This window comes from Hyperolius riggenbachi, chromosome 4 (genome assembly GCF_040937935.1).
Source record: "Hyperolius riggenbachi isolate aHypRig1 chromosome 4, aHypRig1.pri, whole genome shotgun sequence".
In the NCBI taxonomy this organism is placed as follows: domain Eukaryota; kingdom Metazoa; phylum Chordata; class Amphibia; order Anura; family Hyperoliidae; genus Hyperolius; species Hyperolius riggenbachi.
This window is the reverse complement of record NC_090649.1, coordinates 290941286-290969179: the sequence shown is the minus strand read 5'-3', so window position 1 is coordinate 290969179 and position 27894 is coordinate 290941286. Positions and strand designations below refer to the sequence as shown.

At 44.4% G+C, this 27894-nt stretch overlaps 1 protein-coding gene across 50 annotated transcripts in view; it reads left to right on the top strand.

The window, feature by feature from the left end:
* LOC137503854 (titin homolog) overlaps nucleotides 1–27894 on the top strand; it is a 1065379-nt gene that overhangs the window by 835801 nt on the left and 201684 nt on the right. For 48 of the 50 annotated variants that reach the window (XM_068231415.1, XM_068231409.1, XM_068231432.1 and 45 more), the window contains 19 exons: nucleotides 6207–6254; nucleotides 6430–6474; nucleotides 7058–7105; nucleotides 13051–13098; nucleotides 13324–13371; nucleotides 13965–14009; nucleotides 14831–14878; nucleotides 15036–15080; nucleotides 15479–15526; nucleotides 16204–16251; nucleotides 16474–16518; nucleotides 21016–21063; nucleotides 21230–21274; nucleotides 21994–22041; nucleotides 22433–22477; nucleotides 24081–24119; nucleotides 24281–24325; nucleotides 27531–27578; nucleotides 27795–27842. In XM_068231415.1, the coding sequence (XP_068087516.1) occupies nucleotides 6207–6254; nucleotides 6430–6474; nucleotides 7058–7105; nucleotides 13051–13098; nucleotides 13324–13371; nucleotides 13965–14009; nucleotides 14831–14878; nucleotides 15036–15080; nucleotides 15479–15526; nucleotides 16204–16251; nucleotides 16474–16518; nucleotides 21016–21063; nucleotides 21230–21274; nucleotides 21994–22041; nucleotides 22433–22477; nucleotides 24081–24119; nucleotides 24281–24325; nucleotides 27531–27578; nucleotides 27795–27842 (882 nt within the window). The remainder of the gene's footprint in view (nucleotides 1–6206; nucleotides 6255–6429; nucleotides 6475–7057; nucleotides 7106–13050; nucleotides 13099–13323; nucleotides 13372–13964; nucleotides 14010–14830; nucleotides 14879–15035; nucleotides 15081–15478; nucleotides 15527–16203; nucleotides 16252–16473; nucleotides 16519–21015; nucleotides 21064–21229; nucleotides 21275–21993; nucleotides 22042–22432; nucleotides 22478–24080; nucleotides 24120–24280; nucleotides 24326–27530; nucleotides 27579–27794; nucleotides 27843–27894) is intronic. The other 2 variants (XM_068231424.1, XM_068231421.1) reach the window with 2 other exon arrangements.

Here is a 27894-nt window from a genome sequence, read left to right as displayed (position 1 = left end):
AATATTTTATAAGGCTCTAACTACTTTTTTAGGACGAATAAACGTTGATTCGTCACACCTCCCCCTTTTAAGAGATTAGCTGGGGAGGAGTCAACAAGACTCTGAGTAAAGCAATCCACTGTCTGCTGGGTCTGGTACGCCACATTCGGAAAGGCTGGGTTGCGCCTGACCTTGGGGGGTTGCCTTTCACCCATGGCATTGGTCAGTGGGTTAGTCAGGAGGCTACAGGGCGTAGCACACATCCTGTAGTATCCCGCCGTTTCCAGAGAGGCCTGTACCTCTGTCATCACAATCTGATCTGCGTCTGGTTCAACGGTCAGATTGTCAGCTGACAGCTGTCCTAGTACCAGGGACGAGTGATCGCAGTGTTGCTCCCAAGTCGGGGGGAACACAGGGATGTCATCCGGGTACGTGACTGTACAACCGTGCTTGCCCTTCAACAGGTCGTTCCAGGCCTGTTGGAAGGTGGCTGGGGTATTCCTCCTACCAAAAGACATCCGCATCGAGGCGTTTAAGTCCAAGGGCAGGGTGAATGTGGATTCCAGGCGCGCCTCTGGCACGGTTGGAATCTGCCAGTATCCGTTGCTCCGATCCATGATCGTCAGGTAGTTGGCGGATGCCAGCCAATCCAAAAGATCACCGAGGGGAGTCATGGGATACGCAACAGTTACTGGGATGTCGTCCGGCATCCTATAGGCCTCACAGAACATGGTGGTCGGTGAGCTAGAGGATTTGCGGAGGACAGACATCTGTAACATCTCCTCATACTTCATCTTCACTTTTGCTTGCACCTCCGGAGAGGCGCTGTAGGGGATCTGCCATAAGGGCTTGTGAGTTCCCGGGTCCCTTCTGTGAACTGCTGTATCCTGCCCAGGGTTGCTGCGAAGATTTCGCTGTGGGGGCGCAGTGCGCTTCAGCGAGGCCTTCGGGGAGTACGAGAGGTGGGGGGTGACTTTCACATCATCCGCCAATTCTCGTGTGGGAGCTATCAAGCCTGGCAGGGGACCTGTGTCTTCCTGTTCTAATTGGCCGTGCTCTCCCAGAACTAACTGCGTTCTATCTGAATGGGCTTCTAACAGATCCACATGGACCGTGCTTTCACCTGGGGTGTCAGTTACATGGGGAATGGGTTCACTGGAGTAGTTACCATTCTCCCGGTACACCTGTAGTGGAGCTTCCACTGCTGGCGGCTTAGCGGTCTGGCCACTAAGCGCACGCAGGTTGGAGTCGCTCTGTAGTATCCTCACGGATGCGGGACTACAAGTCTCAGCCAGCTGCCTAGTGCGATCTGAGGTCAGCTGCTGAAAATCAAACTCTCTGGGGTCAGAGCTGACAGGAATGCCTGCAGGCTCTGAGCTCAGGTTACCAACAGTACTGTGTGTGTCTGGCTGCACAGGTACACCACAGTAAACATCACCTTTTGGGTAAATCAAAATCACGTCAATATCGACATTGGTCCGGGGGTCAGAGATATCAGGGGAAGTCAAGACTCCTCCAGATAGTCCTGAGTCCGGACTACCGGTGACACTGAAGGCGTCACCCAGCGTACTCTCACAAACATGCACGACATTATCAAAAGCATTTGCATAACATGATATGTCATTTTTAGCATGAGTGTCACCCGCCTGAAAGTCAGAATTGTCAGAGGGAATCCCTGCTGTCAGCTCTGAGTTCATGCGACTGGCCATAGAGCCTGTAATGGCCAAAGAATGTACAGCGTTTCTATCACAATTATCACTGACACATGCAATTTCATTAGTAATAACAGGTGCAGAAAGAGATAAAAGACAGTCAGTTGCTTGTACATATAAATCTGAGGGTACCTCCCGCCCAGTGGCGTTAGGTACAGTAGCAATAGCAGGTAAGGGTTTGACATCTCCCTGTTTTCCCATAGGATTGTACAGTACCTGGTGGTCAGGGAGTCCTGCTGGGAACTCCTGCATATCAGCAGAAAATTCCGAAGGGCATACAAGCGTGCCTAGATCAGTGCCAAGCACAGGAGGAGAGGGAAACTCAGCAACAGCCCACTCTGGAAAACCCACCCCCCATCCGGCCTTCTCGGGACCTGGGATAACAGGGTTGTGGTGGTTGGGCCTGACTTCAGTCAGGGTGAGGAGCTTTTGTGGGAGAATATCTTCCTCTGTGGCAAGGTCGGAACAGACCAAGGAAACATCTGCTTCTGGAGCACTGGAGCAAAAGATGATCTGGTCGTCCACTGGAGCACTGTGAAGATTTCCGGAACCGTAGAGCATCTCTGACACACTGACAGGCAGTGCAGAGGGTGATGCAGGTGACGGATCAGGGTTGCTAGCCATCTTCGGGCTAGGGACGGTCGTTCTTTTCCTCTTGGGACAGAAGAACTGTATGTGGCCAGTCAAGCCACAAAGATTACACGTGCGAATGGCAGGTGTGTCAGACTGGGATGCAGCAATAGCAGAAGCTGCAGGTCTCGGTGGCGCAACGCTCACCGGACCAGGAGGAGCAAATGCAGTAGGCTTACCTCCTTCCAAGTCTTGGGACAGTGTTCTGTGACTGTCCAGCACCAGAGTTCTCTGGCTGTCAGGTACAGGAACCTGATGGTACGCCCTCTCAGAGGTGCGCACAGGAAAGTCTCGTTCCGTGCCCTCTTCCATGGCAGGAAGTTTTGCTGTGGGGGTCACGGGTAGAGGTTTGCATCTCTCCACCGAAACACATAGTGAAGAGTGCTGATTTGATTGGGTTAGCTGGGCCAACTCCAATTCACGCTGGAGCCGTAGCTCTTCGATCTGGAGATCCCGCTGGCGCAGACACTCTCGGTGCTCCTGGTATCTGCGCAGTTCCTCGCCGGTCAGGTTTGCCAACTCCAATTCACGCTGGAGCCGTAGCTCTTTGTCCTGGAGATCCCACTGGCGCAGTCGCTCTTGGTGCTCTGCTTCATGCTGGAGCATCCGTGCTTCATGCTGGAGCATCTCTGCCTCATGCTGGCGCTGACATTCTTGGAACTCCTGGTACAAGCGCAGATCCTCGCCGGTCAGGTTTGCCAACCACTCCGGGGTTATCAGGACTGCAGGTAATAGAGGCATTAAGCAAGGTGGCGACAAGGATTCCATCTCTGGAGTAATGCCACCAGCTCAGCCTTGTCTGTGCTGCAAGCAGCAATGCCGTGCGATTCGCAGAGGGCTTGCACGTCAGGAACTGACCAATTTTGGTGAAACTGAACTGAATCAGACATTCAGAAGAGAAGAGTATAAGAAAGAATAGGATATAGCAAAGAAAAAGTTAGGAAATGTAGACCAATCTATTGCTATCAATGTGTACCGTTTTGTGCCCAGAACTTCGGTTCTGCAAGACAGGATACTTAGCGACCACTGTCTTATTATTCTGGTTGCAAAGACTGAGTTTGTCAGATCTTTGCGCTCTGATTTCCCAAAAGCTGGCTATGCCTGGTTTTGGGGTGTGCTATCACCACCACTGCCAACCAATGTGACAATCCAGCCCCGCGATCCCGTCGAGATCTGCTCCCGTTAGCGTACGCAGGAAGTACGGGCGCAGACGGACAACGAGACCGGTTGCTGGATCGTCAGAGGTAAGAAGAAAAGGGCGACAGAGCGTGCCAATCCCGTCTAATCTGCTCCCGTTAGCATACGCAGGAAGTACGGTGAACAGACTGACAATAAAGATTGGTCGCGCAGCTGCCGACAATATGTAATGGGACAAACATCCACCAATCCCGTATTACTAGGCCACTGTTGCCATGCAGGTCTCATGCACTAGAGACTGCTGGAGGCAAATTCACTGTGTGCGTAGTAAACGGTTAAGATTGGTTGGAGGTGCCCATACATGTACAATTTTGATTGTATATACAATCTGTAAGCTAAAAATATCGATTTCGCGCTGGAAATCGGGTAAATACACTGCCACCACTGTCGGGTTGTATGGAGCCGACAGTCTCCAACGCTATCATAATACGGTAGCCAGCCCAATCGCGTTCAACACGCTCCAGTCACCGTTCGGGGAATAGTCACTTCCGACGGCTTAAAGACTGTGAGCAATGTGACGTTAAAGAAAGGTTACTGGGTCCCTATATGATGCAATCTCGAATTGTATTTACAATCGAGAAACGAAAGTTATCGATTTCGCACAGGAAATCTGGTACTAGCTAATCCTAGAAGGAAGAAACGGTTATTTACAACCTAGCTAGCAAATCAACAATCATAAGCAAATCATAAAACAATGCGGTAGTATGACTGACTCTTCAGAGGGCAGATTCGTTATAGCAGCAATCAGATGACCAGAACAGGCACAAGACTGAACGATAAAATCGTTAGTTTATTTCTAAACTACATACACACAGCTTATTTTAGAATAGATTGATTGGACAGAGAGAAGAGAGGAAGAGAAACAGAATGAACAGAATGTCTGATTATATACAGTTCAAATACCGTTATTGGTAGTCCATGCGGCAATCGCAAGTCTTTGGCGAAAGTCCCAAAATGGCGGTTGCCATGCGGCCAACAGGCCTTTGTTAGAATTTCCAAGATGGAGGTTGGCCCGTGTCCCTGCGGGCTGCCAGGATGTTACTCGGCATCAGATTGAAGGTAAAGGACACAGAGCTTTCTGGGCTCTGTCTGGTTATAGCCCCCACTCCAGCAAGGAGGGGTTAGGGGGCGTGGATCACACACCTCTTTGGAATAGGAGATCCCTGCCCCTCTTCGAGAGACAAAATTTTACCTGAATCATGATAAGTGTGCTCATCTGCAAACCGTACAAGTTGTGTTAAATCTAATAACATTTTTAGGTTTGTCAGAATTTATCAAGAACGTTGATACCAAACTTGGGGAATCAGACCCCTGGGGTATTAGAGGGTTATTTTAAAACAATCTTACGCTAGATCTGGCAGTCCGATTGGTCCGTAAACCTGTCAGAACCAGCGCCCTGTGGAATCCCATAACCTGTGCAGATTTCATGGGCAGGGAGATCTGCTATGTCAGGAATTATGAAGGAAATAACATATGAATCTTGGGATTCCTGAGGTCACAGCAGGTTTTCCTAAGGTCATTGAGAAAGCCAGCTGTAGTCTCTAAGTGGCTTCTGCAGGATGTTAGCAGGACCTCCTGTGGCTGCTCTTTTCATGTACGGAGCTGAGGAGCCACCAAGTCGGGGTTAGGCAGTGAAGGTGTGAGATTTCCCTCCTTCTGCCTGGTTGGGGGTCCCTGTGCTGGCAGAAAATCTTTTCAACAGGAGGCTAATTAGCTGACCATGAAAAGATTTCTCCAGCCCTTTGGTGAAGGGAAAAAAAAAGTGTATTTAAACCAAAAACTGTATTAACCCCTGGCTCCCCTGATCTTCTTATAAACCAAGCCTTTCCCTCTGCTGTCACTGTTAATAGTGGCGACAGGGAATATTTTATAAGGCTCTAACTACTTTTTTAGGACGAATAAACGTTGATTCGTCACAGAACCTTACTGAATATACTGTAAATTAATGCATAGCATTTTTTTTACAACATTACTTAGATTATTAATATTAAACTTAAATTATTTAGTCAGTGCTTGCCCATTTTTAAATATTTCCTCACCATGATTTACATTCAAAAATGTGTCATGAGTGGTAACTTCTTTAGTGCTGGTAGGTGCATCACTGTGGAATGTTTGTCTGTTATGTCTTCCACAGTTGTTATAAACAACAAATGGTTTCTCAGAGTGCACTGGAAGAAGAAGACTGCATAAAAACAGCCTAGGCTAATCATTATTCGGAGGGCAAGGTTTTATACCAATATGTAAGAATATATAGATACAAGAAGTGTTTCTAATCCTGAAACCATTTAATTAACGTAAAAGTGGGTATCCTCAATGATACCATATTTGTGCACATTAGTACAAATAGGATGTGTCCATTCCGCCAAAGTGCACATTAGCCGTGTGTGCACATGCATTTAAATTCTTCAGCCTATGGCGGCATGAAGTGGTTAAGAACATAAGTGTCTACTACTACTACATATTTTAACCCCTTCCCGACGCCTAACGCCGATAGGCGTCCGTAAGGTGGCAGCCCCAGGATGCTGTGAGAGAGGATTGTGATTGGCTGTCAGGTGGAGGGAGGGGGGAAATAAAAATAAATAGAAAATAGAACATTTTATAGCCTGGTTACTAGGGGGCGTAAGCCTGTGGTCCTGAACTGTTTAAATAAAGTAGCTATGCACTAACAATTTTTATTTTGTTTTGCAGAGAGATCAGAGATAAAAGAAGAAAAAGTACCAGTTCAACTCAAAAAGGGTAAATAAATTCATAATTTGTGCAGAATGCATGCACTGCTTTTGTGGGGCTGGGAAAAAGAGAGGAAACATTAAAAAACTGTATATAATAGGTGCTATGACACTTCCACTTGTCCTGATTGTAGGCATGTAGCAGCTGTAAAAATGTTATTTACCTGTTCCTATGTATTTTACAGAGATTCCAGTGAAAAAACAGGAAGAGCTCAAAGAAGTAAAGAAAGGTGCAGTAAAGTTGTGAATAAATTGATACGCCAACTAAATGAAACTGGGATTATAATTAATTTTATACAATTTTCATGCAGTTTTATTTTAACATTCATAGTATCATAGCAATGCAATTATTGTAAATTGATTATGTTGTATTAATCACTAGTCCCAGTGACATTTATGTTGTTAGGCATATTGCCTAATTATGCTTATTGGGTGGCATATTTCTTATTCATGTGTCTGTAGGGCATAAGCTGACACAGTGCAACATTATATTATGTGGTTGGGAACTCTACTAAACAGTTTTATTTGTGACTGACAAACTTTCTAAGTGTGTGTGTGCACGCGTGTGTGTGTGTGTGGGGGGGGGGGGGGTACATGCTACCTAATCATGATGTGTTAGAAACATGTTGCATTTTAACTCACTTATTAAAGAGAAGCATCGGGAGAAAAAGAGGCTGCAGATATCATTTACTATGAGGATACTGGAACTGGCTGATAATGCATGCAGGAGTCAGGACTGCAGTTATAAGGTGGACTTTAATCTGTTGCTGTAAATAATACCAATGCACTAATATTTTGCATTTATTATTGCAGAGAAGCTAGAAAAGAAAGAAGAAAAAGTACCCACAGAGCCCAAGAAAGGTAAAAACTTAAACCATTTACGCATAATGTATAATATAGATTGTGAGACAGTAAATAATATAAAGATCTCCTGGTGCAGGCTAAGATTTTTCTAAAAGTGCTGGCAGCCACCATTTCTATCTGCATTTCAAATGCCTATGTGGATCAGTATACTTACTTAAGTACAAAAGTATCTTAAAATACTTATTTTAATCTCCTTGCCGGTTATCCCGAGCTCAGCTCGGGGTAACCTGCGCAGGAGGATTTCTCAGGCCCCGCTGGGCCGATTTGCATAATTTTTTTTTTGTTACAAGCAGCTAGCACTTTGCTAGCTGCTTGTAACTTCCGATCGCCGCTGCTCGCCGCCGCTCCGCCGCTCCAAGCCGCCTCCCCCCCCAGACCATATGACGTCCCGACGTCGATGACATCTGTGACGTCATCCCGCCCCGTCGCCATGGCGACCGGGGAAGCCCAGCAGGAAATCCCGCTCTGAACGGGATTTCCTGCTTACTCCGATCACCGGAAGCGATCGGAATGGCTGCAGAGCTGCCGCAGCTCAGCGGCTATCATGTAGCGAGCCCTGGGCTCGCTACATGATTTTAAAAAAATAAAATAAAAAAAAAAGTATTGCGCTGCCTCCTTGCCTGGGGAATTAGACCGGCAAGGAGGTTAAATAAGATTTTGTATATGTCAAAACAATTTTAATTTTGCTTTGAGGAGAAACCTGAAATAAAAGAAACAAAAGCACCAGTTAAACCCAAAAAAGGTAAATAAAAAAAATACCTTTGCACACATTGCTTTGGTGGGGCTGGGAAAAAGTGTGGAGACATGAAGAACAAAAGTATAGTAGGCGCCATAACACTTCTACTTGTCCTAATTGTAGACATGCAGCAGCTGTAAAAATGTGTGTTGTGCATTATTTGATACCCCAAACTGAATGAAAGCAGGATTGTAATTGATTTTACACAATATTTAAGCATATGTGCAAAAAAGGCACTGAGAAAATTGGGCTGAGTCTGAAGCCAAAAAGTCTCACCCTGCTATTGCAAATTTCCCCGCAGCGATACTTACTATTCCCCCTACAGGCCGCCATGGACTCCGTCTTTTACCAGAGCCCAAATTACTCTCTGAGCGAAAAAAAAAGAAGAAAAAGCAGTGGCACAACTAAGGAGCTGTGGGCCCCGATGCAAGTTTTACATTAGGTCCCCAACCACTCTATACTATTGATATGTGTAATGATCTGAGGTAGATTGCCAGAGTCAGCGCACGCCGTGTGCGCTGAGCAGAGGAGAATCTCCACAATCACGGAAGCAGAGTACCCAGTAGATAGATGTATATATATGTGGAGAGGAATTCCAACCAGCAGGTGGTGCTGTGGAGCATAGAGAAACAAAGTCTCTGCACATCCACAGATGACATTGGAATTGTACGACTTGAGACAGAACAGAGCAAACAGAAACAAGACAGCAAGACAGAAGAGAACCGGAACAGTAAGAGACTATGTGAATGTCTACCAATCTAGTCGCCACCCAGAGACGGTAGACACTTCACATCAGAACAGGCCAGAGTGAGAACACCAATCGCAGGAGAGGCAATTGTAACAGAGACACAAGACTGAGTAAAGACAGAACATAGGTGTAGTAAGAAAGACACAGCAAACAGCTACAATCAGAACACCAAGGAAAATAACAAACGCACTAGCTAAACGCGGTCGCCGCACGAGAAGCGCAACAGCGACAAAACACGTTAATGGCGCGGTCTCGGCACGATAAGCGCAACAGAGACAAAACGCGCCAACCCTGACTACCAAATGAACACAGAAAACACAAACAAACAACAGTAACGCTTGCTAATCGGTTGCCTTACCTCAGGCAACAGCAAGCGTTTGCTCCAGACCGACAGACAAACAGACAACAGGAACAGGTCAGATAGGATCCACTACTATTCCGCAACAGTGAGTGCGATCCGTACACAGGAACAGGACTGAAAGGATCCACTGCTCTTCCGCAAGAGTGAGTGCGATCCGCACAACAAGACAGACAGAAGGAGTAACCAGTAGCAACCATAGCCGAGGTTATATTCCAAGATTCAGACTAGAAAGATCCACTGCCTCTAACGCTAGGGCGAATGCGATCTATGTTCAGGACAGAACGATTCACTACCGCCAACCGCTGGCGACAGTGCAATCGCAAGGACAAGACAAGACAGAATAGGCAATACAAATAATGTACAATACTAGCACACTAATAGGAATGCTAAATGCAATCCTCAATAACTTCACTAGAATGTTGAGAATATGATCCAAACAGACTGAGGCTCAAGGTAGACTAACAAACAGTAACCTAATGACGAGCAAGGAATTCTGGGAGGAAGTGACATTTATACTCAAAACCCTCCAAGGAAGCCAGCAAGCAATTTGCATGACAAGTGGATGCAAATCCATCCACAGCAGCGAGCTGACAGAAAAGGCCTGTTTCTCCCGGACTTGCATTATGCAAGCTGCATAAGAAACTATCCAAATGTCCAGGGAAACAAGGCCAGCAGAGCAGATCGTGACAATATGGCACTACAAATCCTGCCAAGGCCTACTACAGTGTCAAAAGTGCAAGAAGGGGATAGGAAACAGTTTGTTAATGATTACCACTATTCAAGATATCTGTAGAAGTGATTATTAGAATGAAAAAAGTTCAATTACACAATTGTCTCAATTGCACATACAAAATGACCACTTTAATCTTGCCATAGCAGGGTATATAATCACTGTACAGTGTTTATATATCCTGCTATGGCAATATTAAAGTGGTCATCTTGTATTTGCAATTGAGACAATTGTGTAATCAAGCTTTTTTCCTTCTGGCAATTTATGTCACAGTATGGCTCCCACTAAGCTAGTGGTTGCACCACAGGGTTTAATGATGGCTCTCCGTAGTTTGATTTAGTAGAAGTGATTATTGCAGTTGAGGGAGAGCCCCTTTGGCCTAGGGGCCCCGATGCAGTCGCAACCTCTGCACTTCCTATTGCTACACCCCTGAGAAAAAGTACCCACAGAGCCCAAGAAAGGTAAACCATTTATGCTTAATGTATAAGTCGAAAGCTCACTGTTTATCCATCTCTAAGTTAGCCAATAAATGGTATCATCCTGATTCAAAACTTCATGCTTAATGTATAATGTAGTTTGTGACACAGTAAATAATATCATATGTATAAGTGGGGGGATGTTTGTCTGGTGTGCTCCAAAGTTATTAGAAACAACACCCGGTACACCTGGGGCTTGATTCACAAAGCGGTGCTAACTGTTAGCACGCCTGTGAAAACCCCCTTAGCACGTCTAAACAAGCTTTTCGCACATAAAACTTTACGCGCGCAAAACTTTATGCGCGTAAAACTTTACGCGCGTACTGCACAGAGCACAGGGCGCACCGCGCGAAGTGCCCATTAAAGCCTATGGGACTTAGCGCGCGTAAAACTTTACGCGCGCAAAGTTAGCGCACGATCTGATTGAGAAATCCGGTGCTAACCTACTTAGCACCCTGGTTAGCGCGTCTAAAGACTTTAGACGTGCTAAGTAGGTTAGCACCGCTTTGTGAATCAAGCCCCTGGTATACAATAGTGCACTGGGTGACGAAGGCTGCATAATCTATAACTCAAAATAACAGTTGTAATTATGCATGGCATGGATGCAGTTGACTTTGTATGTCAGAGGCTCTGCATTGGGGTGTGTTGTGGTGTGCAATTCTTTTGAAATTTATGCCGATCATTTTTTTTTTTTTTTTTTGTGTGAAAGAAGAAGAGATACACAATCGCACGATAAAACAATAGAGAACTTTATAGTGAATATGTGGAGTGTCAGGTATACAGAGAGGGAGACAGACAAAGTCCAAATACAGGTGATAAGACAGAATCCAAGATGTTCCCAACACACAATCAGAAAAACAATAAGGGCTGGAACTCACAAGAGTGGTTTTGTGAGCATTTCTGGAGCGATTCAAAACGCTAGCGTTTTGCCAAAACGCTCAGCTAATGTTAATGGATGGGGCAACTTCCACTGGAGCGATTGCACTTCCTGAAATCGCAAGCACAGGACATGCAGCATTTTGGGAGCGTTAGCACTTCAATGTTAAGTATATCACCGCTGACGTAATCGCTCATTAAAACCTGCACTGAGCGATTTTGCTAGCGTTTTAAGTTACTGCACACTGTAACAAAATTAAAATTAATTGAACGGACCAATCAGACTTTAAAACGCTAATCGCTAATCGCTACTAGTGTTGGGCGAACAGTGTTCGCCACTGTTCGGGTTCTGCAGAACATCACCCTGTTCGGGTGATGTTCGCGTTCGGCCGAACACCTGATGGTGTTCGGCCTTTTAAGTTCGGGTTCGCCCCGAACTTCTAATGGCCGCCGAACAGGGCCGAACAGGGCCCCTGTTCGGCCGAACAGGGCCCTGTTCGGCCGAATACGGCCCCCCTATGGGGTCGCAGGCATAAGGGGGGAGCATGCCCCGATCGCGGGGGGGGGGGTCGGAAATTCCCCCCACCCCCTCCGCTAGCGCTCCCCCCTCTGCCCGCTTCCCCATAACAAAGTTTCAAGAAGTACCTGCTGTGTCCGGTGGTAGTGTGGGTGGCTGGCAGTGGGCGGCACTATGCAGTGACTGAATGAGGAGGAGGAGTCCGGAGAGTGACGCGTTGAGGGAGGCCGGGCAGCGGGCGGTTCACTGCTGAACCGCCCGCTGCCCGGCCTCCCTCAACGCGTCACTCTCCGGACTCCTCCTCCTCATTCAGTCACTGCATAGTGCCGCCCACTGCCAGCCACCCACACTACCACCGGACACAGCAGGTACTTCTTGAAACTTTGTTATGGGGAAGCGGGCAGAGGGGGGAGCGCTAGCGGAGGGGGTGGGGGGAATTTCCGACCCCCCCCCCGCGATCGGGGCATGCTCCCCCCTTATGCCTGCGACCCCATAGGGCCCCCAAAAGCTGGATGTTCGGAAAGTTCGGGGTTCGGCCCGAACATGCCGAACATCTCGGCCATGTTCGGCGAACTTTCCCGAACCCGAACATCCAGGTGTTCGCCCATCACTAATCGCTACACAACCGCTGGCAAATTGATACACTTTTTAAAAACAGTCCCTAAAATGCTCATGAAATCACTTACAAACTGCTCATACAAAACGCTAGCGTTTGCGATTAGCGATTGCGTTTTGCAGTGGGTTCTAGGCCTAAAAGTATACAATACATTCAGCACAAGTTATGACTAAAGAAACTAAGGTAACTTGTTAAACATTCAGGAGATGAGTAAAACAATGGCTAGGACCACTCCTTGCCTAGCTTCGACCCAGCACTACAGACAAAGCACCTATTACAGCAAGAGACATATCAGTTTTTATGATCAACCCTATTAATGTACAATTATAGGTAGCTCATCAACCACCATCCTCTCTAGGTACCATTGGGTCATTTTGAATGATCATTGTTCCGTAATTGGTGTGGCCAGAATGTCAATGAAACTTTCCCATGTGTCAAAGAATTTGCCAGTGCATGTGTCTTTTTGTAAAGATGTTTCAAGCCAATCCATTAAAACCACATTGTACAGTTTGAGTTTAAATTAAATAAGAGTGGATGGGGAGGGGAAATCCACTGTTGTAATATAGTTTTCCTGGCCACCGCTGAAATTATTACCGCAAGTTGTTTACTGCCACGTGTCACCCTTACTCCCTTAACCTCCATAACGCCAAATAAGGCCCAATCTGGAGTGAGCGGCAGATAGTTCAGCAGCTTGGTCATAGTATCACCTCACGCCAGAATGCTTTAATAATTCTGCAGTGCCAAAAACAGTGTGCTAGATCAGCATGCAGGTAAGAGCACTTTATGGGGAAATAATGCTGATCAATAATACAACTTATTAGGTGCACTATCAACTCTTGCTGTAAGTAACAATGTTCTAATATTGTACATTTAATCTCACAGAGACGTTAGAGAAGAAAGAAGTAAAGGTACCCACAGAGCCCAAGAAAGGTGAAAACTTAATGCATAGTGCATAATGTAGCTTGTGGAACAATAAATAGTATAAATAGATTTCAGCACATGCTAAGAACTTTCTAAAAGTGCTGTAGCCACCTGCATTTCAAAAACCTATGAGGATCAGTACATTTTCTTTAAGTACAAAAGTGTTTCAAACAACTTAATTTAAATAATGAAATAGATATGGTATTTGCAAACAGTTTTAATGTTGCTTTGCAGAGAGACCAGAGATGAAAAAAGGAAAATTACCAGTTGAACCCAAAAAAGGTAAATAAACTCATAGGACTTGATTCACAAAAGGATGCTAACTTAGTTAGCATGCCTATAAGCTCCTTAGGACGCCTAAAGCCCTTTAGGGCGCGCAAAGTTTTGCATGCTTAAGTTAGCACGCGCAAAGTTTAGCGCTGTCTGTAGCATGCAAAACGTACCACCTGGTGCGATGAAAACGTTGCACTGGGTGCACCCGAAACGTCGCACAGTGTGATGGTTGGGCGCACCCAGTGCGATGTTTTAGGCACACCCAGTGCAAGGGTTGCATTGCGCCCGGTGCGACGTTTGCGCTACGGGCATCGTTAAACTTTGCGCGCGGTCCATAAAAGCTTTAGGCTTGCTAACTGCTTAGCACCCTAGTTAGCATGCCCAAAGCTTTTAGGCATGCTAACGGAGTTATCACCCTTTTGTGAATCAAGCCCATAATGTGTGCAGCATGAAGACACTGCTTTTGTGGGTCTGGGAAAAAGAGAGGAGACATGAAGAACAAATGTATAATACAGTAGGTGCCCTGACATTACTGCTTGCCCTGATTCTAGGTGCATAGCAGCTGTAAAAATGTAATTTACCCTCTCTTGTTTATTTTACAGAGTTTTCATTGAAAAAACAAGAAGAGCTCAAAGACCCAAAGAAAGGTAGAGTGAAATTGTCCATAATTTGATACCTCAAACGGAATGAAAGCAGAAATGTAATTGATTTTACACACTTCTTTATGCTAGGAACACACATATGCACACATATACAAGTATTATATCCCATTTCCTCAGACAGGCATGTTGCTGTATTTAAACCCCTAAAACAATGCAATCATTGAAAATGCTTTAAAGGCATCATTAGGCTATTTACCCTACACCCCCCTCCCCCGCAATCTACTTACCTGGGGCTTCCTCCAGCCCCTTGCAGCTGACATGTCCCATGCCACAGCTCCGCTCTCAGTCGCTGGCCCAGGGTCCCCGACGTTGTCTCGCCAGGCCGTCCTCTATTGCGCCTGCACGATCGCCGCTGTCAATCAAGTCCACGTTGTCTGGACTGTACTGTGCAGGTGCAGAACTACTGTGCCTGCACATTACAGACTTACAGTCTGGACAGGCGCAGTAGAGGACAACCTCGAGATCAGCCTCTGCACCGGCTGGGACCCCGGGCTGGTGGCTGAGAGTGGAGCTGCAGCGTGGGACATGTCAGCGTCAAGGGGCTGGAGGAATCCCGAGGTAAGTAGATCGGGGGGCAGGAAAAATAGCCTGATGACTCCTTTAAGATGTGTTAGATGTAATGCATTAGTTAAAGTGACATTTATGTTGCTAAGCTCTATCTAAAATTGCTGATAGCCACCTTTTGTATCTGCATTTCAAAAGCCTCTGTGGATCAATACAGTTTCTTTAAGTACAACATTCTCTTCAAATACTAATTTAAAAGAACAATTTGAAAATGTTCCAAGGGCTTTAATTTTGCTTTGCAGAGAGACCAGAGATAAAAGAAACAAAAGCACGACTTGAACCCAAAAAAGGTAAATACCTTTGCACAAATTTATTTTGTGGGGCGGGGAAAAAGTGGAGACATGAAGAGATACAGAATAATAGGAGCCATAACACTTCAGCTTGTCCTGATTCTAAGCACGAAGCAGCTTTAAAAATGTAATTTATAATTTCTTGTGTATTATACAGAAATTCCAGTGAAAAAACAGGAGGAGCTCAAAGAAGCAAAGAAAGGTGCAGTGAAGTTGTTTTGCAAAATGTGATACCCCAAACTGAATGAAAGCAGAATTGTAATTGATTTTACCCAATTTTTAAACCTGAAATGCAATCCAATTATTGAAAATGCTTTGTGTGATAAATGTAGGCACATTGCCTAATTATTCTTATTGGGTGACACATTGCTTATGATGTTTCAGAAAATGCTGGATTTCTAATTCCTCCAACCAAGACAGGAGGAGGGGAGGAGGCTGCAGATCCCCTCCACTATGAGAATAGTAAAACTGGCTGATAATGCATGCAGAAACTAGTCAGTGCAGAATTAGTCAGAACAATCTCTGCTGATAATGTTTTAAGTTATTAGGTGGTTGTTGTAAATTACAGTGCTCCAATGTTTTATATATTTAACATTGCAGAGAAGCTAGAGAAGAAAGATGAAAAAGTACCCGCAGAGCCCAAAAAAGGTAAACCATTTATGCACAATGTATAACATAGTTGGTGTAACAGTAAATCATATCATATGTAAAAGTAGGGGGTGTCTGTTGTCTGCTCCAACGTTATTAGAAACCACATCTGTATCGCAAGAAGAGTAAACAGAGTCACCAACAGGATAAAATAAACTAAAACTTTTTAAAATTCTAAGGGAGGCAGTGGTGGACTTACCTCCCCGATGCAGACATGAAACTGTCGATTTAGAAATAAGATTAAAATTTATTCACATACTCCAGAAATATAAAACAACACATTTCACAGGTATATTCCAGCTTCTTCAGGCAATAAAAGGGAGGAGTATACAACGGTATCAGTATAGTCGCATGGACACACTAGGCACCTCAGAAACCACATCTGGTCCACTAGAGTGCACTGGGAGAAAAATTCTGCATTATTTATAATACTAAACAACATTTGTAACTATACATGGCATGGATGCAGCTGCGTGTGCACACCGCAACTGCTGCCTACTGCACTCACTCCGTGGGCAGGCTTTGGCATGGGCACATGCAGGCTTTGGGCAACAGAGTCTCTGCGGTGGTTGGGGTGTGCAATTCTTTTGAAATCTATGCTGATAAAAGTTATTAGGTGGACTATCAACTATTGCTGTAAAAAACAATGCTCCAATATTTTACATTTAATACTGCAGAGAAGCTAGAGAAGAAAGAAGAAAAAGTACCCACAGAGCCCAAGAAAGGTAAATAATTAATGCATAGTGTATAATTTAGTTCCAACTGCATTGTACTGTAAATAAATACATAGTGTGCAGCATGCACACACTGCTTTTGTGGGGCTGGGAAAAAGAGAGGAGACATAAAGAACAAACATATAGTAGGTGCCCTGACATTTCTGCCTGTCCTGATTCTAGGTGCATGGCAGCTGTAAAAATGTAATTTACCCTCTCTCATTTATTTTACAGAGTTTCCAGTAAAAAAACAGGAAGAGCTCAAAGAACCAAAGAAAGGTACAGTGAAAGTTGTTGTACAATTTTTTTTTTTAACAATTGAATAGTTTTGTATCAAAAAACATTAGACAAGAGATAGGAATATTTACTCCTGTATACCGAGTCGACTAGTTGCAGACTAATACAGTTACGATAGTACAATAGTGCTTGCTATAATAGACATACCACAAAGTTGTGTAATAATAAGTATAGGGGAAATATAGGTTTGTAAATTAATACCGGGGAGGGGGGAGTTATGTTGGTAGTGATATGGAGTACCCTCTGTCAGCTTGTAATGTTTTAGATTGACTGGATAGAAAGTGGCCTCCAGCGAGGCACTAGGTGGCGGGGGTTCATTAAAAGGGTGTTCCAAGGTTATAAAGTATAGTGTGTTCGGTTAAAAGCACTACTAAAGGGGCTAAGCTAACTACCTGTTGAGTGCTTGCAAAAACGGCTGAATAACGTGAGAATCACCTTTAGTTGGAGGTTTTTAATGTGAGACACAGGGGCGTCGCTAGCCCTGTTTTAGGGGGGCACGTGCCCCCAATCTTTCCTGGGGTGCCACGGATCTCCGCCCGGCCGCCCCCTCTGTCAGACTCAGCGGCTCCCTCCAGCCGCCGCGTCACTGACATTCTCAGACCTCAGGATCAGGCGGTGAGCCGGCGACCAATCGTGCGGGCACTAGGACCCAGCGCCCGCACTGATATGCGGAAGTGACATCACTTCCGCATATCGAGTGGGTGCGTCCAGCGCCCGCTCGTACATCTGGTCGGGTCGCCGCTGATCCTGAGGTCTGCTGAGAGGTAGGGGGGGGAGCGGCGGCGGCTAGAGAGGGGGCCTCCCTGTCACTCACTCACTCCCTAAAGGGGCTCCCTGGCACTCACTCACTCCCTAAAGGGGCTCCCTGGCACGCACTCACTCCCTAAAGGGGCTCCCTGGCACTCACTCACTCCCTAAAGGGGCTCCTTGTCACTCACTCACTCCCTAAAGGGGCTCCCTGGCACTCACTCACTCCCTAAAGGGGCTCCCTGGCACTCACTCACTCCCTAAAGGGGCTCCCTGGCACTCACTTACTCCCTAAAGGGGCTCCCCTGGCACTCACTCACTCCCTAAAGGGGCTCCCCTGGCACTCACTCACTCCCTAAAGGGGCTCCCCTGGCACTCACTCACTCCCTAAAGGGGCTCCCTGGCACGCACCCACTCCCTAAAGGGGCTCCCTGGCACGCACCCACTCCCTAAAGGGGCTCCCTGGCACGCACCCACTCCCTAAAGGGGCTCCCTGGCACGCACCCACTCCCTAAAGGGGCTCCCTGTCACTCACTCACTCCCTAAAGGGGCTCCCTGTCACTCACTTACTCCCTAAAGGGGCTCCCTGTCACTCACTCCCTAAAGGGGCTCCCTGTCACTCACTCCCTAAAGGGGCTCCCTGTCACTCACTCACTCCCTAAAGGGGCTCCCTGTCACTCAATCCCTAAAGGGGCTCCCTGGCACGCACTCACTCACTAAAGGGGCTCCCTGGCACGCACTCACTCACTAAAGGGGCTCCCTGGCACTCACTCACTCCCTAAAGGGCCTCCCTGTCACTCACTCACTCCCTAAAGGGGCTCCCTGTCACTCACTCACTCCCTAAAGGGGCTTCCTGTCACTCACTCACTCCCTAAAGGGGCTCCCTGTCACTCACTCACTGCCTAAAGGGGCTCCCTGTCACTCACTCACTGCCTAAAGGGGCTCCCTGTCACTCACTCACTGCCTAAAGGGGCTTCCTGTCACTCACTCACTGCCTAAAGGGGCTTCCTGTCACTCACTCACTGCCTAAAGGGGCTCCCTGGCACTCACTCACTGCCTAAAGGGGCTTCCTGGCACTCACTCACTGCCTAAAAGGGCTCCCTGGCACTCACTCACTACCTAAAGGTGCTCCCTGTCACTCACTATCGGGGTCCCTGTCACTCACTACCTAACTGGAGGTGCCTGTCACTCACTAGCTAACCTGGGGGTCCCTGTCACTCACTACCTAACTTGGGGGGGCTACCATATTAAGGGGGCATTCTGCCTATTTATGTGAAATGCTGTCTATTTATGTGCCTCATGACTGCTGAATGTGTCTTGTTGGGAGCCTTATGATTTGTTGGGGGCCTCATGATTGCTGAATTTGTCTTGTTGGGGGCCTCATGATTTGTTGGGGGCCTCATGATTGCTGAATTTGTCTTGTTGGGGGCCTCATGATTGCTGAATTTGTCTTGTTGGGGGCCTCATGATTTGTTGGAGGCCTCATGATTGCTGAATTTGTCTTGTTGGGGGCCTCCTGATTTGTTGGGGGCCTCATGATTGCTGAATATGTCTTGGTGGGGGTCACATGATTGCTAACTGCGAGACTATGGGAAAAGCTGAATCCTTATCATATGAGACAATAGCATTAAACCTACTTTTTTAGCGTTTTAAAACAGAAAATAAAACTGGGAGGTTCTAAAAAATTGAATACATTTTTCAGGAGTAGGATGGATGAAATTGTTTATCTTCACAGTTTATTTTCAACTTGGATTTTCCATAATGTTCATGTATGAGTTAAAACGTTTGTACAGTATTTAGTTTAAATTGCTGTTGCCACTTTGCGATAGATACCGGTAAGTGACTTTTGGGTTGCAGTTTGGGCACTCGGCCTCCAAAAGGTTCGCCACCACTGTCCTAATCTGATGTCCCACCATTGCTAGGTTCATGTAAATTTGTCTCCACCCGTTACCACACCTATATTCTGGTCCATGGCCCACCCATTTTTTGGTGCGGCGCGATAAGCACGCCACACAACGTGATCGTCATATTTTTGGCACGCTAGCTGCAGTGTGCTGAATTCTGCTGCCTACAGTATGTACAGTATACGCTGTTCTCTAGTGCTTGCACTGTGTGCTGATTTACCTCCAGTGTGTACAGTGTAAGGTGTTACTCTGTGCCTTTATTGATTGTAAACCAGCTGTATTGTATGCTGATCCCTGCTACTTTCAGTATGTACAGTATTAGCTGTAAAGCCTGGTACACACATACAATTTTGATTAGCCAATTTCAGCTCTGTTCATAAAATTCATTGTCTGTTGGCCCACTTACTGCACGGGGGTGGGAAATTGGGGGTCAGTGATTGACCAATCAAAATTGTATGTGCGTATACATCTTTGATCTATGCCTATACTGATTGTAAATGATCGAAATAAAGGACAGGGGGCTCCGTCCAATATTTCGATGGGCAGGCCCGTTATCCGTAGCTTACACCGCTGCTAAGTTCATGTACATTTGGCCCCACCCATGGCCACGCCCACTCACCGCATGGCCACGCCCACCTCCCCTCCTGGTGCCCACAGGTGCCACTGATCTCCAGGGACCCTAGAAACGCCCCTGGTGAGACATAAGTGTTCATAAAATGATATGATATAAGAGATGTCTGTACATATTTTAGTACCAACTTAGGGATATGTTGACATGAACTATAACAGGTAGCAGGCAAATCTAATCAAATTAAAAGGATTCAATTAGTAAACCACTTAATATGAGCTAATAAAGAACAAAATAATAATAATGATAATAATAATAAAGGCAGTAAGCTGCAACTGGGTATAAAGATAGAGATAGATATACAGATGAGTCACCCTGGTTAGTGCATCCTAGAGAAAAACATTTAACTAGTAAATTAACAGATTAATAATATCTAGGTAACGCCATAAGCATTCTTATAAGTAAAAGGTGAGAAATAGTGCCTTTGTTGCCAAGGCCTAAAGGACAAAATATAACATGTGTAATTGGTATTGGTTCTCTCATTTGGGCCATACTATAAGCTAGAGGACGGTGTGTGTCGAGTGGAGTGTTGTATAGTTGAAGAGGCATAGGAATATATTGTGTAGAGATAGTGGAATTTTGAGATGTTTAAGGGGGAAAGGTGATGCCATACTTATTTTGAGCCAAGGTAGCAAGTAGTTGGAGAGATTGAGATATAATTAATTTTTTAATTGGTTTTACAGAATTGTTCATGCTAGGAACACACACATACAAAAAAACCCGCAGTCGTTCTACTAAGTACAGCACTGCAATCTGCAGCAGAGCTGTACTGAGGACAGCCATGTGACACGGCTGTCCCCCTGAGACAGAAGAGAGCGATCAGGTCTCATAGTGTGAATCCCATGAGAGCTGATCGCCATGATTGGCTGGCTGGGGGGAGGGAGGGTTTAAAAAAAAATAGTAAAAAATATTTTTAAAAAATAACATAAATATTTGCCCCAAAAAATAAACACTGGGGGTCCACCAACAGAGAGCTCTGTTGGTGGGGGGAAAAGAAGGGGGGATCACTAGTGTGCTGTGTTGTGCGTCCCTGCAGCTTGGCCTTAAAGCTGCAGTGGCCAATTAAACAAAAAATAGCCTGGTCTTTAAGGGGGTTTAGCACTGTGGTCCTGAAGTGGTTAAAGTACAAAAATTGTCTTAAAATACTTATTTAAAAGAACATTTTGAATATGTTCTAAGAGTTTTAATTTTGCTTTGCAGAGAGACCAGAGATAAAGGAAACAAAAGTACCAGTTGAAGCAAAAAAAGGTAAATACCTTTACACAAATTGCTTTTGTTGGGATGGGAAAAATTGCGGAGACATGAAGAACAAACATATAGAAGGTGCCATAACACTTCTGCTTGTCCTGATTGTAGGCATGCAGAAGCTGTAAACATAATTTACATAATTTACCCTGTGTGGTGTATTTTGCAGATATGCCAGTAAAAAAACAGGAAGAGCTCAAAGAACCAAAGAAAGGTACAGTATAGGTGTTGTGCATAATCTGATACCCCAAACTGAATGAAATTAGGATTGTAATTGATTTTACACCATTTTTAAGCATATATGTAAAAAGGGAACCAGCAAATTTGGGCACAGGGTGAAGCCAAAAAATGCCTCACCCTGCTCCTGCAAAAGTCCTGGCAGCATTAAGTACTATACCCCCTCCAGGCCGCCCTGGACTCCGGTATACGATGCAATTTTGCTGCCAGCTATTGCTAGTGGCTGAATTGCACTGTTTTTTTTTTCTGGGGGGGATTCCTAATTTGGGCTCTGTCTTTTGCCAGTTTCCAAATCTCTCTCTGAGCGCCACTATTGCTATAATTCACAGGCGCCCAAATGTCGAGCGCCCTTTTTGCAACTCGCAATGCAGTTATTGAAAATGCATTATGTAGTAATAGATGTAATGCATTGGTGCCAGTGACATTTATGTTGGTAGGCACGTTGCCTAATCATGCTTATTGGGTGACACATTGCTTTATGCTGCATTTCTAATTGCCCTAACAAAGACAGGAGGTGGAGGGAAGGAGGCTACAGATCCCCTCCACTATGAGAATAGTAAAGCTGACTGATAATGCTTGCAGGGCTATGCTGAACTAATCAAAACAATCTCTACTGATATTTTTTAAGTTAGTAGGTGGACTTCACACTGTTGCTGTAAATAACAATGCTCTAATATTTTACATTTATTATTGCAGAGAAGCTAGAAAAGAAAGAAGAAAAATTACCCACAGAGCCCAAGAAAGGTAAATTTATGCTTATTGTATAATATAGTTTGTAAAACAGTAAATTAAATCATATGTAAAAGTGGGGGATGTTTGTCATTGTTTAAATTGATTAGTCACCACCCCTGGTCCACCAGAATGCACTGGTAGCAAACGGTGGCATAATCTATAATACCAAAAAACAGTTGTAATTATTCACAGAATGGATACAGCTGCACATGCACACCACAACTGCTTCCTACTGCTCTCGCTCTGTAGGACGGCTTTGGTGTGGGAGTGCGCAGGCTTTGGGTGATAGAGGCTCTGCACTGTTTAGGGTGTGCTATCCTTTTGAAATCTATGCTGATAAAAGTTGTTGTAGGCATGCAGCAGCTCTAAAAATGTAATTTACCCTCTCTGGTTTATTTTACAGAGATTCCAGTGAAAAAACAGGAAGAGCCCAAAGAACCAAAGAAAGGTAAAGTGAAGTTGTTGTGCACAATTTAATATCCCAAAGTGAATGAAAGCAGGATTGCAATGGATTTTACACAATTGTTCATGCTAGGAACACACATTTACACACATACAAGTATTATATTCCCTGTTTCCCCAGACAGGCATGCTGTTGAATTTAAATTCCCAAAACAATGCAATTATTGATAATGCTCTAAGATGTGTTAGATGTCATGCATTAGTTAAAGGGACATTTATGTTGCTAAGATCTCTCTATATTTGCATTTCAAAAGCCTCTGTGGATGAATACAGTTTCTTTAAAGAGACTCTGTAACAAAATGTTCAGCCTTATTTATCTAATCTTCTTTTCTTTGTCAAGCTTTGTCAGCCCAGAGAGGAATGTGCTTCCTCTGCTGTGATAGGGAGAAGTTATGCACACCTTCTCCACGCCCCCTGCAGGCTCTGTGAGTGTGCTTTGTTTATCCCTCACAGACAGGTCACTGCTCTCAGTTTTGAGTTTGCGAGGCTGAGGGGGGAAGGAGCTGCTGCCTGTCACATGCTAATCCTAGACTGGAGTGCAGATAATTCACAATGTAATGAGAACTTGTAGTATACTGTGACATGATATATATATACAGTGGTGTGAAAAACTATTTGCCCCCTTCCTGATTTCTTATTCTTTTGCATGTTTGTCACACTTAAATGTTTCTGCTCATCAAAAACCGTTAACTATTAGTCAAAGATAACATAATTGAACACAAAATGCAGTTTTAAATGATGGTTTTTATTATTTAGTGAGAAAAAAAACTCAAAACCTACATGGCCCTGTGTGAAAAAGAAATATATATATATATATATATATATATATATATATATATATATAAACATCACTTCCTGGTTAGCGGCCATGTTTTTGTTTGTAAACACTGCCTAAAACTGACGATTAAAAGCCAGGATTGCGGCAGGAGCGGCGGAAACTGCAAAAAGGGTCCCAGGAGATCACAGTGACTCGATTGGTATGTTTTTTTGTTTTTTTTTACAAATCGGACAGCACAGATTCACTTTAAGCACAAAATTCTCTTAAAATACTTATTTTAAAGAGACTCTGTAACAAAAAAAAGTTCCTCGGGAGGGGGAAGCCTCAGGGTCCCAATGAGGCTTCCCCAATCCCTATAGCTGCAGGCAATCCAACGCTGGCTCCCTCAAAGTGTCCCGCAATCATCCTGGCATGACAAGCCTGACAAGGCTTGGTATATGTACCTTCCCTGGCTCCAACAGGAGTGCTGTTGTGGCTCTCAGCACAGAGATAGGCGGAAATAGCCGTTCTTTGTTTGGTCCGCCTGCGCTGTAGAGCAAACCAACAACGATCGGCTATTTCCGTCTATCTCCAAGCGGTGAGCCGATACTGCGCCTGCGCTGGAGCCAGGAAAGTAAATATTTACATCCCCGCTGTTCGGAGAGGCACAGTGAAACCGTCGTGGGACACAGGAGGATGGGGGAAGCCTCGATAGGATCCGGTGGCTTACCTCACCTGAGGTGAATACCCCCTAGTGGAACATTTTTTAGCTACAGGTTTTCCTTAAAGAACAATTTGAATATGTTCTGAGAGTTTTAATTTTGCTTTGCAGAGAGACAAGAGATAAAAGCACCAGTTGAACCAAAAAAAGGTAAATACCTTTGCACACATTGCTTTTATGGGGCTGGGAAAAAAATAGTGGAGACATGAAGAGATACAGTATAGTAGGTGCCATAACACTTGTGTTTATCCTGATTGTAGGCATGCAGCAGCTGTAAAAATGCAATTTACCCTGTCTTGTGTATTTTACAGAGATTCCAGTGAAAAAACAGGAAGAGTGGAAAGAACCAAAGAAAGGTACAATAAAGTTGCTGTGCATAAGTTGATATCCCAAACTGAATGAACTGAATGAAAGGAGGATTGTAATTGATATTACACAATTTTCAATCATACACACATAAAAGGTGTCAGGAAATTTGGGCTCAGAGTGAGGCCGAAAAATGCCTCACCATGCCATTGCAAATTTCCCAGTGGGGTTGATTACTAGTCCTCCTCCCGGCCACCATGGACTTGCGGTTAGGATGCAATTTGGCTGCTAGCTATTGATGGAGGTTGGATTGCACAATTTTTTTTTTTTTTTGTAATTTGGACTACGTCTTTTGCCATTGCCTAAATTACCCTCCAAGCACTTTTATAGCCATAATTCACAGGTGCCCAAAAAATCCAGTGAAAAAACAGGAAGAGCTCAAAGAACCAAAGAAATGTACAGTATAGTTGTTGTGCGTAATTTGATACCCCAAAGTGAATAAGATTAGGATTGTAATTTTACACAATTTTTAAGCATCCATATAAAAAGGGCGCTGGGATATTTGGGCACAGGGTGAAGCTGAAGAAACACCTCCCACTGCTCCTGCAAAAGTCCCTGCAGCGTTAATTACTATTCCCCCTCCAGACTGCCATAGACTCAGGGTAAGATGCAATTTTGCTGCCAGCTATTGCTAGAGGCTGAATTGCACTACCTTTTGTTTTGTTTTGTTTTGACTAGACTGAACTAGACAGAAGTTATTAGGTGGACACTGTTGCTGTAAATGTCAATGCTCCAAAATTTTACATTTAACATTGCAGAGAAGCAAGAGAAGAAAGAAGAAAACGTATCCACAGAGGCCAAAAAATGTAAAAACCTAAAGGGAATCTGAAGTGAAAATAAACTTATGATATAATGATTTGTATGTGTAGTACTGCTAAGAAATAAAACATTATTAGCACAGATATGAGTCTCATATTGTTTCCCGCACAGGAAGATTTAAGAAACTTAAGTTGTTATCTATGCAAAAGAGATTCTGTGAGCTCTGTGACTTTATAAAGTCATGGACAGCACTGTCTTTTAAAGCACTTATCTCAACTGTCTCTAATTGTTTCTTCTTTGTTTATGGTTTTGCTGCAGAGAAAAGTTCAAAGGGTCAGTAGCCTGCTCTGTGAAATCATTTAAAATGCTGAGGGTATTGTGGAAACTGCAATTATTAGAGAATGCTGCAATGTTTAAAAAAAAAGCTACAGTATATACCTGAAAATAAAAATATGATTTTTTTTGCTACTAAAGTTCTATTAATTATCCTTTTAAAGCACTTATCTCAACTGTCTCTAATTGTTTCTTCTTTGTTTATGGTTTTGCTGCAGAGAAAAGTTCAAAGGGTCAGTAGCCTGCTCTGTGAAATCATTTAAAATGCTGAGGGTATTTTGGAAACTGCAATTATTAGAGAATGCTGCAATGTTTAAAAAAAAGCTACAGTATATACCTGAAAATAAAAATATGATTTTTTTTGCTACTAAAGTTCTATTAAATATCCGTATTACACAACCAATTCATTATATCATGAGTTTTTCTTTCTCTTCAGTGTCACTTTAAACCATTCATGCATAATGTATAATATAGTTTGTAAAACAGTAAATTATATCATATGTAAAAGTGGGGAATGTTTTTCTTTTGTGTTCTCCAAAGTGACTAGAAACAACACCTGCACTGGGCCCTTATTTAATTTACTCTTTCTCCAGAGTTTTCTCCTAGGTGAAATGTCCTTACCTTATCAATACAATGCCTTTTAACCACTTGAGGACCAGGGGATTTTCGGCTGATCTGTGCTGCGTGGGCTCTCCAGCCCACAGCACAGATCAGGAGGCACGCAGGACGATCAGACTTCCCCCCTTTTTTCCCCACTAGGGGGATGTCCTGCTGGGGGGGGGGTCTGATCGCCACTGCTCTGTGTGGCTGAGCAGTGATTCCCAGCCGTCCTCTCTTTCCCTCCCTCCCCTCCTCTTTCTGAGCGGCGCAAGACGGCGATCCGTCCTGCGCCGCGTCTGATAGCCTTCAGCCTATCAGATGCCGGCGATCCCGGGCCAATCAGAGGCCGGGGATCGCCGCTCTCCTTTATGGCGCTGCTGTGCAGCATCACCGTATGATGTAAACACAGGGGATTTCTTCCTTGCGCGTTTACAATTAGCCTGCGAGCTGCGATCGGAGGCTCGCAGCCTGTTCACGGAGACACCCTCCGTGAACTGACATCGTAACACCACTTCAACCTGCCGACGCCTATCGGCGTTAGGTGGTCGTTAAGTGGTTATGCCACCAGCAAGCAAGAAATTACTCAGTGACAGTACTCTTTCACCTACTTTTTGGTACTTTTTTTTATTAAAGTGGATCCGAGATAAACTTTTACTCATTGCATAATTGTGTTCCTTTCATATAGTTTATAGGGCATTCCTCAAGTCAAATACTTTTTTGTTTTGTTTTAATACTCTAATTCCATATAAACTAAACAAGCCTCGCCCACAGCATCTCCAGAGTGCCTTGGCACTTTAAGCCTTAGTAGCAAGGGCTTATGGGAGCTCAGTCTGGCAGGAGGAGAAGGAGGTCATTAGCCAGAGATTTCAGAGGCAGAGGGGAGGAGGGAGGAGGAGAGGGGAGTGAAGTTTTCACAGGCTGAGGGCTGAAGATACAGATCAGATTGCCTGTGTGTAATGTGACAAATAGAATATGGCTGCCCTCATTGTATCCCAGGAATAAATAAACATAAACTGGTGAAGCGGTTTGCAGCTAGATTTGCAGTGTAAACGATCTAAATTTTAGATAAGATATATAGACAAGTTACTTGTTATAGTTAGTTTTTCATCTTGGATCCGCTTTAAAGTGTCCTGAAAAGTTATTTTAAACATAAGATGAAAAATGATCTCCTAGGAGAAAACGTAGGAGAAAACGTGACTGGCCCCTGGTCTACTAGAGTGCGATGGGGGAAACAGGCTGCATAATCTATACTATTGAATAACAGCTGTAACTATGCATGGTATGGATGCAGCTGCACATGCACACCACAACTGCTGCCTACTGCACTCACTTTGTTGCCAGACTGTGGTGTGGGCGCACACAGACTTTGTGCAATGAAGGCTCGGTGGCGATTGGGCTGAGTAATTCTTTTGAAATATATGCTGAATTTTTTTTTATTAGGTGGACTATCAACTGTTGCTGTTATATCAACAATACTGTAATATTTTCAATTTAATATTGCAGATGAGCTAGAGAAGAAAGAGGAAAAAGTACCCACAGAGCACAAAAAAGGTGAAAACCTAATGCATGGTGTATAATTTAGATTTTGGAACAATAACTAGAATAAAGAGCTTTCAGAACATGCTAAGATCTACCTAAAAGTGCTGGCAGCCATCTTTTCTAACTGCATTTCAAAATTTCATGTGAACTCAGTACAAAAGTGGTTTAAATTACCTAATTTAAATAACAAAATAGATATGTGCTAACAGTTTAAATGTTGCTTTGCAGAGAGACCAGAGATAAAAAAAGAAAAATTACTAGCTGAACCCAAAAAAGGTAAATTCATTTACTGTATAATGTGTGCAGCATGAGCACACTGCTTTTGTGG